The sequence below is a fragment of the Pseudophryne corroboree genome, chromosome 6, assembly GCF_028390025.1.
Source record: "Pseudophryne corroboree isolate aPseCor3 chromosome 6, aPseCor3.hap2, whole genome shotgun sequence".
In the NCBI taxonomy this organism is placed as follows: Eukaryota; Metazoa; Chordata; class Amphibia; order Anura; family Myobatrachidae; genus Pseudophryne; species Pseudophryne corroboree.
This window is the reverse complement of record NC_086449.1, coordinates 402849843-402866934: the sequence shown is the minus strand read 5'-3', so window position 1 is coordinate 402866934 and position 17092 is coordinate 402849843. Positions and strand designations below refer to the sequence as shown.

General features: G+C 46.0%; 1 protein-coding gene across 4 annotated transcripts in view; it reads left to right on the top strand.

The window, feature by feature from the left end:
- Positions 1-17092, top strand: part of UPF2 (UPF2 regulator of nonsense mediated mRNA decay) — a 376291-nt gene that overhangs the window by 155929 nt on the left and 203270 nt on the right. For all 4 annotated transcript variants that reach the window (XM_063926873.1, XM_063926875.1, XM_063926874.1 and 1 more), the window contains exon 7: positions 7133-7279. In XM_063926873.1, coding sequence (XP_063782943.1) covers positions 7133-7279 — 147 coding nt within the window. The remainder of the gene's footprint in view (positions 1-7132; positions 7280-17092) is intronic.

The following is a 17092-nucleotide window of genomic DNA, read 5'->3' as shown; positions in this document are numbered from 1 at the left end:
GGAGCCAGTGCACACCAGGTAGTCCTAAAGCTTTTACTTTTGTGCCCAGTCTCCTGCGGAGCCGCTATTCCCCATGGTCCTGACGGAGTCCCAGCATCCACTACGGACTACGAGAAATAGAATTATCGGTAAATAAATTCTTATTATATATATATATCGATTTCTCACCATTTTATGTTCAATATTGCACAATCCAGGGTAATCTGAACCAACAGGTTTTAAAATAAAGGTGTACTATTACATCTGTCCATTTCCACACTGTCTCTGGTTAAATGTCATTGACTTATTGAACCAAATGACAATTTCGATAGATTCTAAGTTTAATTAATGTTCCATACAAAGGAAGTGCTTGATGGTATTACACTCAGATAAATTCATGCACAAACCTGTATTCGGTAAAATGCATAAAAGCTGATACTTATTGTGTACAGCAGCAGCGAGTAGTCCCGTCTTTGCACGGTCCCTGACTCTCAGCAGCTAGTGCGCCAGGTACAGATTGTGGATGATGTAATTAGCAGTTGTTTCCAGTGTGGCTACAGCTATACAGCGATCTCTGTCAACCAACTGTGGCACTACTGCACAATCAGCTGAAATGCTGCTGTTTTCTGTTTCACCACTGCCGCTTCTAGGGGGTAATTCCAAGTTGATTGCAGCAGGAAATTTTTTAGCAGTTGGGCAAAACCATGTGCACTGCAGGGGAGGCAGATTTAACATGTGCAGAGAGAGTTAGATTTGGGTGGGGTGTGTTCAATCTGCAATCTAATTTGCAGGGTAAAAATAAAGCAGCCAGTATTTACCCTGCACAGAAACAGAATCACCCACCCAAATCTAACTCTCTCTGCACATGTTATATCTGCCCCCCCTGCAGTGCACATGGTTTTGCCCAACTGCTAAAAATTTTTCCTTCTGCGATCAACTTGGAATTACCCCCCTAATGCGGCTATAGTGTGGACTGTGTCCACCAGCTGTAGTTCTGTTCCAGAGTGAGGAGAAATTAGCTTTTTCCATCTGCTACCAATGATGGGAGATCACGCCGTTATTATTTTGTATGTGTTGATCAGTGTCATGATGTGAGGTGATCAGTGGGGATCGTAGGGAAACCACATACTTAGTGGAAGTAGTAAAAGGTTTTGGGTCTCTCAACAAGTGAGGCTACAATTAAAATATTATTCTTTCAATGTTTTGTGGATTAGTATGTGATAAAGTGCTTGTTTTTTGCTATGGATCTCCAGCACAATTGTGTAAGACCCCTAGAGCCACTGAGAGGGTCTTCTACCTACAACAGCCGCCTGTTGTTCCCTTAGTGTATTATGCACACGCCTGTGCTTAGGATGCCTCCAGGTCTTGACCCTCAAACAGTAGGTGCTCATCCAGTTGGCTGGATTCCGCAGCATTATAGACTGGAGTAATATACAGCAAAGTACAGACTGGACTAGAACACAGAGGGTTAATGGGCTGGTCTGGGTCAGGATCTCAGTGGTAGCAAGTGAGACACTGTGAGTTGCTAAGCAGAGCACAGTGTAGTTGGTAATACACAAGCAGGCTGAACTGAGAGAGAACACAATGGAAACAGACTTGGAGTAAACAGGTATTAGGTCAGGCAAGATTGAGACATGAGTGGCCGTCAGGACGGGCAGAGTATCCACAGGAAAAGTACAGAGTGCGGGAACCTGGGATACAGACCAGATAATTACACACAAGTATAAGCTATAACTGGCGGGGAGCAACTGATCTGGCTGCCTTATAACAAAGAGTAGGACAATCAGGAGAGCCAGCATTGAAAGGTTCTAATATTTCATGCAATATTTCATGCAACTGCGGCACTGCATGTAGCTCCTGGCGTCCTGGCTACTAGGTAAACAGCAGGAAAGCAGCTGGATGATGCGTTGTCCCGGTTGATTAGCAACAACCAGGACTCGTCGGAAGGCAAACTGGCAGCGGCTTGTAACAGTTTTGTACACTTTGATTATAAAATCATTATTTCAGCTTAGAAACTGGACTATAATAGAAGGGAATGCTTGTAATAAAAATGGTTATCTACAGATATCACATCAAAAAGTTATGAAAAGGCCAACAAGCTTCACCCCTGAAGGGACTAGAGTACCCGAGAGCCTGTCAACAAAGCATGTCAACAGATACCAACACTGTGCAACAATAAACAAAATAACACCCTTACTACAGAACATGAATAGGCAAAATAAAAATATGTAAAAATAATACCTCCAACAATAGTTCCCACCCAACCTGTATACCATATCCTAACAGTGTACCTGGATTCCAAACAATCCCGACCATACCCTAACAGAGTACCTGGATTCCAAACAACCCCCACTGCGTACTCCAAATCCAAGCTGTGAAACAGAATCATATATGATATAAAAAGTCAGCATAAGATAGCAGTGAATAAACACATGACAATAGTATTGAAGAACTTCCAAACACACTAGGATCAAACCAGAGGATGCCTTATTCAGGAGCTAGATGATTCAGCCAGGAACCCAGATAATCGAACAAATGGGTTATTATTTCCCCTGAGACTGCTTTCAGCCAGCCATTGCAAAACATGTATGAGCTTTTTAGGTCTTGAAATTGTCTTTTAATGTGAACAAATTGTGAACACGACTTTACGAGGAATTTGAGAAAAGGCTTTTTGCCAGACAGAGGTTAGTATCTCAATCTTAGAGGACTTTCACAATAAATGTATGTGGAGGGCCCCCGGGAGAAGGCCATGGGCAGAAATTTTGGCTTGTAAGTGACGGTCTCTCAATCGGGTTCACTACGGCTGGCCGGCGGTCGGGCTCTCGGCGACCAGCATCCCGGCGCCGGGAGCCCGACCGCCGGCTTACCGACAGCGTGGCGAGCGCAAATTAGCCCCTTGCGGGCTCGCTGCTCTCGCCACGCTACGGGCACGGTGGCGCGCTACGCGCGCCTCACTATTTTATTCTCCCTCTATGGGGGTCGTGGATCCCCACGAGGGAAAATAAGTGTCGGTATGCCGGCTGTCGGGCTCCCGGCGCCGGTATACTGAGCGCCGGGAGCCCGACCGCCGGCATACAGAAGACCACCCTCTCAATCATACGATTCCACCAGCCAGGTCTTTAAGAAATCCGTAGCTTTAATGCACTCTGCTTTCTCAGGAAGTCCCACCAACTGGATGTTGTTCCAGTGAAGACACCCCTTCATATCATTCAGCTTTTGCAGGCATGCAACCTACAATCTATATACTTTATTTAGGAAGGACAGAATTGGAAAAATCGGAGGAGGGGTAGCAATGTATGTAAAAAATGCCATAAATACTACATTAATACAAAGTATTGAAGAAAAAACTGAGGCCCTTTGGGTGACCATAGAAACAGGGGAAAAGTTGATTATTCGTATTGGCGTGATATATAGGCCACCAGGTCAGGAAGAGGAACTTGACAAGAACCTATTGCAGGACATAACTAAAATGGCATTAAAAGGAGAGGTAATAATCATGGGATACTTTAATCTTCCTGATGTAAACTGGGAGGTGTCTGTTGCTAGTTCCACTAGAAGTAGGAACATTTTAAATTTCCTTCAGGGAGCATCCCTCCACCAATTGGTGAGGGAGCCCACTCGGAAAGACGCAATATTAGACTTAATACTTACAAATGGAGACAGATTATCGGACGTAAAAGTGGGTGAAAACCTGGGATCCAGTGATCATCAAGCAGTATGGTTCAGCATTAAGACAGAGACTGACTCGTCCCATACAAAAACAAAGGTGTTGGATTTTAGGAAGGCTGATTTTGTAGGGATGGGAAAATGTGTAAGCAATTCTTTGGCAGAGTGGAGGAACTTGGAAACAGTGCAGGAGAGGTGGGAAACATTAAAATGTGCAATATTGAAGGCAACAGACCTTTGTATCAAAACTGTTAGGAAAAACATAAGGAAAAGGAAGCCAGTGTGGTTTGCAAAAGAAGTAGCAAATATTGTGAGAGCAAAAAAGATGGCTTTTAGGAAATATAAGCAGACACAAAATAATGAAGACAAAAAGATATATCTTGTTAGACAGAAGGAGACAAAGAATGTAATCAGATGTGCAAAGGCACAAGCTGAGGAGAAAATGGCCCAGTCAGTGGGTAAAGGAGGCAAAACTTTTTTTAGGTATATAAGCGAAAGGAGAAAAACAAAAGGCGGAATTATAAAACTAAAGACGGACACTGGGAGTCTTGTTGAAGGAGACAATTTAATAGCAGATCATCTTAATGATTATTTTTGCTCAGTATTTACTACTGAAAGAGATGGGAAGGGGCCACAGTTAAGTTGCAGGGATATTCAGGAAAATGAAACAAGTACATTTACAGACGAGAAGGTCCTAACAGAACTCTCAAAGCTGAAAGTGGACAAATCTATGGGGCCAGATGGGATACATCCAAGGATACTAAAAGAACTTAAAGAGGTGCTGGTAGCACCATTGACAGAATTATTCAACCAGTCATTGGCTACAGGAGTAATTCCAGGGGACTGGAAAAGAGCAAACGTAGTCCCACTGCACAAAAGTGGAAGCAAGGAAGAGGCAAACAACTACAGACCAGTGAGTCTTACATCAGTAGTAGGGAAATTGATGGAAACACTGTTAAAAGAAAGAGTTGTAGATTATCTCAAATCCGGCAATTTACTGGATCCCAAACAGCATGGATTCACTGGGGGGAGATCATGTCAAACAAATCTTATTGACTTTTTTGATTGTGTGACTAAAGTGATGGATAAAGGTGGAGCCATGGATATAGCTTATCTAGACTTTAGTAAAGCTTTTGACACAGTTCCACATCGCAGACTGCTAAATAAACTTGAAAGTTTGGGATTGGATATTAGGATTATTGAATGGATAAGATCTTGGTTGAAGGATAGAAAACAGAGAGTTGTGGTAAATGGAGTGCATTCACAGGAGGGAAATGTTACCAGTGGAGTACCCCAGGGATCTGTACTTGGACCAGTGCTTTTTAATATCTTTATTGGTGACATTGCAAATGGCATTAAAGGGAAAGTATGCCTTTTTGCAGATGACACAAAGGTATGCAACAGGGTAGACACACCAGGTGGGGTAAAACAAATGATTGAGGATCTAGGTAGACTAGAGGAATGGTCAAGAGTCTGGCAATTACAGTTTAATGCCAAAAAATGCAAAATCATGCACTTGGGTCTCAAAAATCCTAACGCTAAATACAGTATTAATGGCACTATACTGGAAACTACTGAGGAGGAAAGGGATCTAGGAGTCACTATTTCAGATGACTTAGGCAGGTAAGCAATGTAACAAGGCAATGAGGAAGGCTAGTCAGATGCTTGGCTGCATTGGGAGAGGAATCAGCAGCAGAAAGAAAGAAGTAATAATGCCACTGTATAGGTCATTGGTACGGCCTCATCTAGAATACTGTATTCAGTTCTGGAGGCCATATCTTCAAAAGGATATTAATACATTAGAAACTGTACAAAGGAGGGCAACTAAAATGGTGCATGGCCTACATCACAAAACATACCCAGAAAGACTAAGAAATCTCAATATGTATAGTTTGGAGCAGAGAAGGGAAAGGGGGGACATGATAGAAACTTTCAAATATATCAAGGGTTTTAACTAAGTCCAGGAGGGAAACATTCTCCAAATGAAGAGAAGCAATAGGACACGAGGACATGCACTGAGACTGGAGGGGGGGAGGTTCAGGGGAAATTTGCGGAAAAATTATTTCACAGAAAGGGTAGTGGATAAGTGGAATAGCCTCCCATCAGAGGTGGTAGAGGCTAAGACAGTAGAGCAATTTAAACATGCATGGGATAGACATAAGGATATCCTTACAAAGAAATAAGGATCAAATAAGGTTAGAGATAAAAATATTAAAAAAAAAAAAAAAAGGGGCAGACTAGATGGGCCAAGTGGTTCTTATCTGCCGACAAATTCTATGTTTCTATGTAATCTGCGGCTCTAATATGGTCTACTGACCTGGCACTGGAGCTGCTGCATCCTCCAGGAAGGATATATAGTTCTCAGTCTCACAGATTCACTCCCTTATGCTCTGCATATCCTAACAAATTAATGATAGACTAATTGTACTTTTGCAATACTGTCAGCCACCCTCTTTTCAGAGGCACTTATTTGCATGTAACCGTTGTTCTATAGTTACACTGTGGGCCATGCATCTGTTGAGGCCTGCAAATGTTTGGCCATCTTGTGGAAACAGTGGTAGCAAAAACAAATCCATAGATGGCCAAGAAGGATCTTGCAGGAAAATTGTGAGTAGAGGGAAACACTTTTTGCACCACAGGGCAGACTCCGCCAACAAGAAGCGCACAAGAAAAGCGATTTTTTTTTTCAAACATAAAATTGGCATTCATAGAAGTCATAAAGAAATAGGCAGGACAGCTCACCCTGATCAGTAGAATATCCAAAGGGCAGATGTAATATTAGGCAGAAGGAGCTGCAGGGTGTTGCAATGCACAGGTCAGACAAAGGAGGAGATCAGCACTAGATCTAGGATGGTAGCCAGCAAGTACTAGGAGAGCAATCCCAGATCTACAAACAGTGTCAGTGATCCCAGCAGATAGTCAATGTAAAGGAGAAGAGGAGAGGGCCTCAGTACAGGCAACCACATGCTGGTGTGGGGAAGAGATTGCAGTAAGCCGGGGGAGTGGAAACTCAGGAGCCGGACAACCACAGATCGAAAGGCCACCCTCAGGCAAGTATGACAAGCAGTAGATGGTTTAGTAGGAGACAACCAGCAGTGGCAGGTGTGTTGAAAGGATGTTGAGGCTGAAATTGCAGACTACTGTTCTTCTCCATGTCTGTCCAAGCCACAGTTCCTTGTACATGTGGTTTGTATATTTGTTTATGCAGATGGAACGTTCATGGGTATTACTGCTACTGTTCTCATTTGGCATGATTTCTAGACTTCAGTCTATTTGTGACCCATATGTTTAATTAAATTGATTGCTCTGGGGATTTTATTTCCAGTGTTGTAAATGCTTTTGAATAGTTTTATGTATGTCTGAGGTGTCTATGTATCAGATTTCTGGAAAGAGAACATCTAAAACTAAAAATGATTATTCACCCACACAAGCTTTGGCATACTGTTTATAGGATTGTAAAAAAATATATGTATTTTTAAAATGTCAGATTCCAAGGATTGTAAAGAAAGAGATGTATCCACGACTGAGGAGTTAGAATTGGAATTGGAGACTTTGGATATAAATGATGATACAATGGAGCTGGAAGGTGTTGAGGAAGCGGAAGACCTCACTAAAAAACTTCTTGATGAGCAAGGTAAATAAAACAAACGGATTAAACAATCAGTGATAATACACATCTTTAATTTGAGTCCTCAAGTAGACTGGAGAAAATTTTTACGGAAGCTAACTTCAGTTGGTTATCTCTGTACACTTTATCTCTCTTCAAGGCTTAGTAAATAGACCCCTATCCCTTTTCCAACAATCATTTGCTGGTTCCAATATCAACTATATAGCTGAAATGTGTTATGCAGGGTACACACTAGGCGATATATCTGCCGTTCAAGCGAATGGCCGATATATATTGCAGGCTCGTTGGCAGATGTGTACCCCGATATGTCTGTAAAGGAGGTTATTCACAGACATTTTGCATCACGGCCGATGGCTGATATAGCCAAATATATTTAGACGCATCTGGCTGTGTGTAAGTGAGGTCCGCCCATACACTTGCTGCAGTGGCTGACGTCACAGATGGCTGGGAAAATTCAAATGCCAGCCCAGCTGGATTAGAGGATCAACATATTGATCGGCTGATGGGTAACTGTGTATACTTACCTGAATCGGCCTTTCTGTAGGTGCAATGGTGGGTCCACCGATATGTCTGTCTCGTGTACCTAGCCTTAGACGCAACCTGTGCCTAATACAGTGAACCTTCTAGTTGCCATCCTATATAAATATATAATCTTCACTCCACCTGCTGGGAATTGTCACATATGCTCCTAGTTATTTTTTCAACAAAAAAAAGTCTGGCCTTGGTTATAATAGTGTTCCACTGTGCCTAGAAGTACTTTTACAATCTGTTGCCATTTCTGAAAACTGGCCACAGTGTGTGCAGGTGGTAGAGCACCATACACTGTGTTTTCTCTCTAACGTCCCAGGGGATACTGGGATGGTATTAGTACCATGGGGTATAGATTGGGTCCAGTGGAGCCTGGCACTTTAAGAAATCTTCAGTGTTTGCTGGCTCCTCCCCTCTATGGCCCTCCTGCAGCCTCAGTTTAGAAAAATGTACCCAAGGAGCCGGGTGCATTCTCTGGAGTTCCAGAGTGTTTTCTTCAGAAATGTATTTTTTAGTTTTATTTTCAGGCAGCACTGGCTGGCACCATGGGACTTAGGGGGGGTGGGAGACGTCCCTGCGTCGTGGGACTTAGGGGGGGTGGGAGACGTACCAACCTCTTAGAGGGTTAATCGTCCGGATCCCCACTGACGGACATAGCTCATGAGGTGATGTGTCGCATGCCTCCAGGGTGTGCGCACACGCCGGCAGCATACCGCCACCCCTAACAGATGCAGAAGACACTTCAGGTGCGGTAAGTGCAGACAACGGGGCCCCAGTTAGCGTGTCCCGGGTGACAGTGGCGGTATAAGGGTGTGACGGGAACGCGTCTACGAGCGGCGATGCCCGCTGTGGACACTCTCACTTTGCGCTGATACAGGACGTGGTTTTTCCTACAATTTGGAACACAACAGTATAAGCCAAACAGGGACCGCGTGCCATTACGGGGGCGGAGCTTCCCAGAGAGCGGAACCAGCGGCTCAGAGGTGCCATTTCCTACTGCCTTACACTACAGGTTGCACGCTAGTTAGTGCTGCTACTCCAAAAGTCACCTTGTACGGTACCAGGGGGATTATAGGAAGGAGGGGGGGGAGCATATATATATATATATATATATATATATATATATATATATATATTAGCGCACTATAACCTGTGTCCAATATGAGGGCTTTGGAAGATGTATCAGTGCAGCCAAATCACAGGAGCTGTCCCACCAGCTCAATACATGTAGAAAAAGCACAGATGGATGGCGCACAGGTGAGTATAATTAAAAGCTTTTACTGCATAAAAGTATTCAACTCACATACAGCATAGTTTAAGATAACCGGCTTCACTCGTAATCCTCCACAACAGCGCTTCCGTACCGCGCTTGGCAGCATGACCGAGGTAACAACTGGGTAAGAATGGACGGATATACCGCACTCGTCTCGCTGGACGGAAATTACTGTGTCCACTGCTCTATTCCAAAGTCCCAGAGCAGTGGAGTAGAGAAGTGGACACAGTAATTTCATATATACATAGATATATAGATAGATATAGATTTATAGATCGATAACCAGTTCCTTTATCGAAGGCTCTGGTTTATGCCCGGCCAAGCGCTGCTGTCGCTGTGAGGCATTGTGTGCTGGTCTCATCCCTCTGTATATCACTCCATACTGACTGTCTGGGGTTCTGTGTTCATATTATTGTGTATTTAATTTTCACTGTGTTATTTCACATTACTGTGTGTATGACTTCTGCACATCAGCATGTCTGGTAAAAAAAAAAAAGCTGTGTCCATCATGCAACACAAAGTTTTCCCCTTCTCCTGGGGGATCTTTACTATGTACTCGGTGCTCTCTCCCTTCTCAGGGTAGCAGTACACCCGAACCTGAGTGGTTCGAATCATTTAAAGGAATGATTTCTAATCGTAATACTGAATTGGTTACTGCCAGACAAGAAAAACATTTACTAAAGAAATCTGTAGATGATTTTATACTCACTGCTGCTGACCACAGACAGTCTCCTCAGTCCCACCTGCTGGTCTCACATACACACACACTCCCACAGGTACTCCAATCTGACTCTGACAATCACATGCCAGATCTGGAGGAAGGTGAAGTAGACGTAGAAGGGGGCAATACTCTCTCAGGTAGTGGAAGCCCTACTATATTCCATTAGGGATGTCCTCAACATACCAGATAAAGAGAGAGAACCTGAGGAAGAGTTTTTTCAATGTCAAACCAAAATCTACTGCCACATTCCCCGTCTCCAAGGAATTAAACACACTTTTTAAAGAAGCGTGGCTTAATCCTGACAAGAAATTTCAAACCCCTAAGAGTTTGCTGAGTTCATTTACTTTCCCCCGAGGATAGATAAGTTTGGGAGAACCCTCCGATTGTGGATACCTCAGTGTCCAGGCTATTACGTAAGATCATGCTGCCTGTACCTGGTGCTATATCTCTAAAGGACTGGGCTTGACCTACACTCGAATCCATTTACGCCACAGTGGGATTCGCACAGAGACCCACCATTGCTTGCGGTTGGATCACAAGGGCCATAGTTGAATAGTCTGGTAATGTTATTGAGGGGTTTGGCACCTTACATCAGGACGAAATCCTGACTCTGCTGCACCATATCCAGGATGCTGCTAACTGCACGAGTGAGGCGATTAACGCTATGGCGGTCTGTGCTCGCAGAGCTCTGGCTGCAACAATGGTCAGCAGATGCTGATTCCAAGAAAGGCGTGGAAAACCTTCCTTTCATGGGAGATGCCCTGTTTGGGGAGGAATTAATCAGATTCGCTATACAGGATCACCACTTCCAGTTCCAGACCTTACCCTTTGGCCTATCAACAGCACCGAGGGTATTCACAAAAGTTATGGCAGAGATGATGCTACAAGTCCATGATGGGAGTGAACATGGGGCCTAATTCAGACCTGCGTAGCAGCAAATTAGGAATCTTCCCTTCCGATAAATGTTCTGGAACTCAGGGCGATTTACAATGCCCTTCTACAGGCATCCTCTCTCCTCCAACATTAAGCCATACAGGTACAGTCTGACAACGCCACGGCGGTGGCCTACATAAACCGATAGGGAGGAACAAAAAGCAGGGCCGCAATGCCAGAAGTGTCAAGGATACTCCTCTGGGCGGAAACCAATGCAAGGGCCATATCGGCCATATTCATTCCGGGAGTGGACAACTGGGATGCAGACTTCCTCAGCAGACACGACCTACATCTGGGGGAATGGGGCCTTCACCCTCAGGTGTTTCAGTAGGTATGTAGGTTACTGGTCGCACTGGTTTTCATATATAGAAGATTGAACCCCTATTCTAAAAATAACCATAGAAATTCTGTATTTATATCAGGGAGGTGCTACCACAGGCAATGAAGTATCAATTTGAAGTACTTGGGAAAGAGTAGATGGGGAAAGACAGATTGCCCTAAAGTGGTGCACAATGATGAACATCGAATAGAACGTAACTTTTTTTATATAACATATTTTAAAAGCTAGCGAAAATGTAGATTAAAAGCAAAAAGATAAGTGTGTAGAAGGAAAGAATGTGATTATAATAGATGCACACTGAGGAACTCTGTGTTGTTCAAATCTCACAATAAAAGTGTTTTATAAATTGATGTCCTTGTCTCATCTACAAAGTACTTCTGAGATCATCTATTAATATTGTCTGTGTAGTTCAGATAAATCCACCTGTATATTTCACTAGAAAGTTGTTTCAACAGCAGCTTCACAGGTGGGGCTGTCCGATGATGGACATGATGGCTTCTCGTCTCAACAAGAAGCTGCCTCGCTACTGTTACAGAACGAGGGATCCGCAGGCTGCGGCAGTGGATGCTCTGACGGCACCGTGAAACTAACAGTTTATCTGTTTCCTCCGATTCCTCTCATCCCCAGAGTTCTAAAAATGCTCAAACGGGAAAACGTTCAAGCCATTCTAATCGCCCCAGGTTGGCCTCGCCGGGCCTGGTATGCGGACCTCCTGATCATGTCTCTCGAAGAGCCCTGGCCCCTACCACTTCTCAAGGATCTTCTTCAACAAGTGCCGTTTGTCTATCCAGACTTACTGCAGCTGCATTTGACGGCTTAGAAGTTGAGAGGGAGAAAGTAAGGGTATTCCATCTATAGTTATCTCGACTATGGTGAAATGGTGAAAACTCGAAAGGCGGCCACGTTGAAGCATTACCACCGTATCTGGAAAAAGTATGTTTCTTGGTGTGAGGGTAGAAAATATTCTACTGTGGAATTTCACCTTGGCCGTTTTCTGCTCTTCCTGCAAGCAGGCATGGATATGGGCCTAAGATTAGGCTCCATCAAGGTTCAGATTCCGGCCCTACCCATTTTCTTCCAGAGACAGCTGGCTGTAATTCCGGAAGTACAGACATTCCTGAAGGGTGTCCTTCGCATTCAACCACCCTTTGTCCCTCCCACGGCTCCGTGGGATCTCACGGTGGTCTTGACCTTTCTGAAATCAGATTGGTTTGAACCTTTGTACAAGGTAGACTTGAAATATCTTACTTGGAAGACCATGATGTTACTGGCTTTGGCCTCCACAAGACGTGTGTCGGAATTTGGGGCCTTATCCTGTAAGAGCCCTTATTTGATATTTCGCGAGGATGGGGCAGAGATCAGAATTCGCCCACAGTTTTTGCCAAAAGTGGTATGGGCTTTTCACATTAATCAACCTATCGTTGTTCCGATGGTATCTGACACGTCAGTTGCTCCAAAGTCACTGGATTTGGTTTGGGCTTTGAGGATTTACGTAGAGAGGACAGATAGTCACAGAAAGACTGACTCACTGTCCTTTATGACGCTACCAAGATTGGATGTCCTGCTTCCAAGCAGTCCATTGCCCATTGGCTACGGCTGACTATCCAACAGGCTTATTCTTCAGCGGCGTTGCCGCTGCAGACTTCTATTCAGACCCACTCCACTACATCGGTGTGTTCCTAGTGGGCGGCTGCCCGTGGCATCTAGGCCTTGCAGTTGTGCCGAGCTGCTACTTGGTCTGGTTCGAATACGTTTGTGTAGTTCTGTCCGTTCGATACTTTGGCCGGAGCTGACCTTCAGTTTGGCAGGCGGTTTTGCAGGGGTCTCGGCACTCTCCCACCCGTTCTGGGAGCTTTGGGACTTCCCCATGGTACTAATACCATCCCAGTATCCCCTATGGACTACAAAAAAATGAATTAACGGTAGGTATCAAATTCCTATTTCTCTAACGTCCTAGAGGATGCTGGGACTCCGTAAGGACCATGGAGAATAGACGGGCTCCGCAGGAGGCATGGGCACTTTAAGAAAGACTTTGGACTCTGGGTGTGCACTGGCTCCTCCCTCTATGCCCCTCCTCCAGACCCCAGTTTTAGACTGTGCCCAGAGGAGAATGGGTGCACTGCGGGGAGCTCTCCTGAGTGATTTTTTTCTCTTTTTCAGGGAGCACTGCTGGCAACATATGCTCCCTGCATCGAGGGACTGAGGAAAGAGGAGCAGACCTACTTAAATGATAGGCTCTGCTTCCTCGGCTACTGGACACCATTAGCTCCAGAGGGAGTGAACACAGGTTCGTCCTGGGCGTTCACCCCAGAGCCGCGCCGCTGTTCTCCTCACAGAGCCAGAAGAAACGAAGACAGAAGACGTCTCAGGCGGCAGAAGCCTTCGGTGCTTCACTGAGGTAACGCACAGCACCGCAGCTGTGCGTCATTGCTCCCATACACCTCACACACTCCGGTCACTGTAAGGGTGCAGGGCGCAGGGGGGGCGCCCTGGGCAGCAATAAAACACCTCTCCTATGGCAAAAGTCTATATACATGTACAGGTGGGCACTGTACATGTATATAAAAGAGCCCCCGCCATTTTTTAGTAAGTTTGAGCGGGACAGAAGCCCGCCGCCGAGGGGGCGGGGCTTCTCCCTCAGCACTCACCAGCACCATTTTCTCTCCACAGCACCGCTGAGAGGAATCTCCCCGTACTCTCCCCTGCTTGACACACGGTGAAAGGGGGTTTTAAAGTAGAGGGGGGCACATTATTGGCGTTTTTACATTAAGCAGCGCTACTGGGTAAACAATCTGTGTTTTTCTCCAAGGTTATATAGCGCTGGGGTGTGTGCTGGCATACTCTCTCTCTCTGTCTCTCCAAGGGGCCTCAGGGGGAACCTGTCTTCAGAAAATAGATTCCCTGTGTGTGTGAAGTGTGTCGGTACGTGTGTGTCGACATGTATGACGAGGAAGGCTCACCTAAGGGGGAGTGCATGATAGTGAGGTCGCCGTCGGCAACGCCGACACCGGACTGGGTGGTTATGTGGAATGTCTTGAATGCAAATGTAAATTTACTGCATAAACGATTAGACAAGGCTGAAGCTAGCTGTGACACCAGGATCTTCGGGGTCTCAAAAACGCACCATATCCCAGATCACTGACACAGATACCGACACAGATACTGACTCTAGTGTCGACTATGAGGATGCAAAATTACAGCCAAAGGTGGCGAAAGGTATTCGTTACATGATTATTGCCATTAAAGAGGTTTTGCATATCACTGAGGAACCCCCTGTCCCTGGCACGAGGGTACACATGTATAAAGGGAAAAAGTCTGAGGTCACTTTTCCGTCCTCTTTTGAACTAAGCGACTTGTGCGAAAAGGCTTGGGAATCTCCAGATAGGAGACTACAAGTTCCCAAAAGAATTCTTATGGCGTATCCCTTTCCACAAAAGGACAGGATACGATGGGAATCTTCGCCGAAGGTAGACAAGGCGCTGACACGCTTATCCAAGAAGGTGGCACTGCCTTCTCAGGATACAGCTTCCCTCAAGGATCCTGCTGATCGTAAGCAGGAGGTTACCATGAAGCACATTTACACACATTCCGGCACTATCGTTAGACCGGCTATGGCATCGGCCTGGGTGTGTAGTGCTGTCGCAGCATGGACAGATTCCTTATCTACGGAACTTGACACCCTAGATAAGGATACCATTCTAATGACCCTAGAGCATATCAAAGATGCTGCTTTATATATGAGGGATGCTCAAAGAGACATTTGTTTACTAAGCTCCAGAATAAATGCTATGTCTATTTCTGCTTGGCGACTCCTGTGGACCCGGCAGTGGACGGGGGATGCCGACTCAAAGCGGCATATGGAGTCGTTGCTTTACAAGGGGGAGGAGTTGTTTGGAGAAGGCCTCTCGGACCTTGTCTCTACTGCTACGGCCGGTAAATCGAATTTCTTACCTTATGTCCCCCCGCAGCATACTAAAAAGGCACCTCATTATCAAATGCAGTCCTTTCGTTCCAATAAAAGCAAGAAGGTACGGGGATCGTCCTTCCTTGCCAGAGGAAAAGGCAAGGGAAAAAAGCTGCATGCAGCTAGTTCCCAGGAGCAGAAGTCCTCCCCTACATCTGCAAAGTCCACCGCATGACGCTGGGGCTTCCCGGGGGGAGTCAGCTCAAGTGGGGGCACGTCTTCGATTTTTCAGCCAGGTCTGGGTTCACTCACAGGTGGATCCCTGGGCTATAGAGATTGTTTCTCAGGGATACAGGCTGGAATTCGAAGACGTGCCTCCTCGCCTGTTTTTCATATCGGCTCTGCCATCTTCCCCGTCAGAGAGCGAGTTAGTGTTGACTGCAATTCAAAAATTGTATCTTCAACAGGTGATAGTCAAAGTTCCTCTTCTCCAGCAAGGAAAGGGGTATTACTCAACCCTGTTTATGGTCCCGAAACCGGACGGTTTGGTCAGGCCCATTTTGAATCTAAAATCCCTGAACTTGTACTTGAGAAAGTTCAAGATGGAATCGCTCAGAGCGGTCATCGCCAGCCTGGAGGGGAGGGATTGGATGGTGTCCCTGGACATAAAGGATGCATACCTTTTATGTTCCGATTTTCCCTCCTCACCAGGCGTTCCTGAGATTTGCAGTACAGGACTGTCATTACCAATTTCAGACGTTGCCGTTTGGGCTTTCCACAGCCCCGAGAATTTTCACCAAGGTAATGGCGGAAATGATGGTGCTCCTGCGCAAGCAGGGTGTCACAATTATCCCATACTTGGACGATCTCCTCATAAAGGCGAGATCTCGGGAGAAGTTGCTGGACAGCGTGTCGCTGTCGGTGAGGTTGTTGCAGGGGCACGGCTGGATTCTCAATATACCGAAGTCCCAGCTAGGCCCTACAATGCGCCTGACCTTTCTGGGTCTGATTCTAGACACAGACCAGAAAAAGGTTTTTCTTCCGATGGAAAAGGCTCAGGAGCTCATAGCCCTGGTCAGGAACCTATTAAAGCTAAAAAAAAGGTTTCAGTGCATCACTGCACGCGTGTCTTAGGGAAGATGGTGGCATCGTACGAGGCCATCCCCTTCGGAAGGTTCCATGCGAGGACCTTTCAATGGGATCTACTGGGCAAATGGTCCGGGTCCCATTTACAAATGCATCAGAGGATCACCCTGGCTCTGGGAGACAGGGTATCTCTCCTGTGGTGGCTGCACAGTGCTCACCTCCTAGAAGGCCGCAGGTTCGGAATTCAGGACTGGATCCTGGTGACCACGGACGCAAGCCTCCGAGGTTGGGGAGCAGTCACACTGGGAAGAAATTTCCAAGGTCTCTGGTCGAATCTAGAGACTTGTCTCCACATTAACGTCCTGGAGTTGAGGGCCATATACAACGCCCTACGCCAGGCGGAGGCATTGCTTTGGGACAAACCGGTTCTGATTCAGTCAGACAATGTCACAGCAGTGGCTCATGTAAACCGCCAAGGCGGCACAAGGAGCAGAGCGGCCATGGCAGAAGTGACCAGGTTTCTTAGTAAGCGCCCTATCAGCTGTATTCATCCCGCGGGTGGACAACTGGGAAGCGGACTTCCTCAGCAGGCACGACCTGCATCCGGGAGAGTGGGGACTTCATCAAGAAGTCTTCGCACAGATCGTGGGTCGGTGGGGACTGCCTCAGATAGACATGATGGCGTCCCGTCTCAACAAAAAGCTAAAGCGGTATTGCGCCAGGTCAAGAGACCCTCAGGCGGTAGCGGTGGACGCTCTAGTGACACCTTGGGTGTTCAGATCGGTCTATGTGTTCCCTCCTCTACCTCTCATACCCAAGGTGTTGAGAATAATAAGACTAAGAAGAGTAAGAACAATCCTCATTGTTCCAGATTGGCCACGAAGGACTTGGTATCCGGATCTGCAAGAGTTGCTCACAGAAGATCCGTGGCCTCTTCCTCTAAGACAGGACTTGCTGCAGCAGGGGCCCTGTCTGTTCCAAGACTTACCGCGGCTGCGTTTGACGGCATGGCGGTTGAACGCCGGATCCTAGCG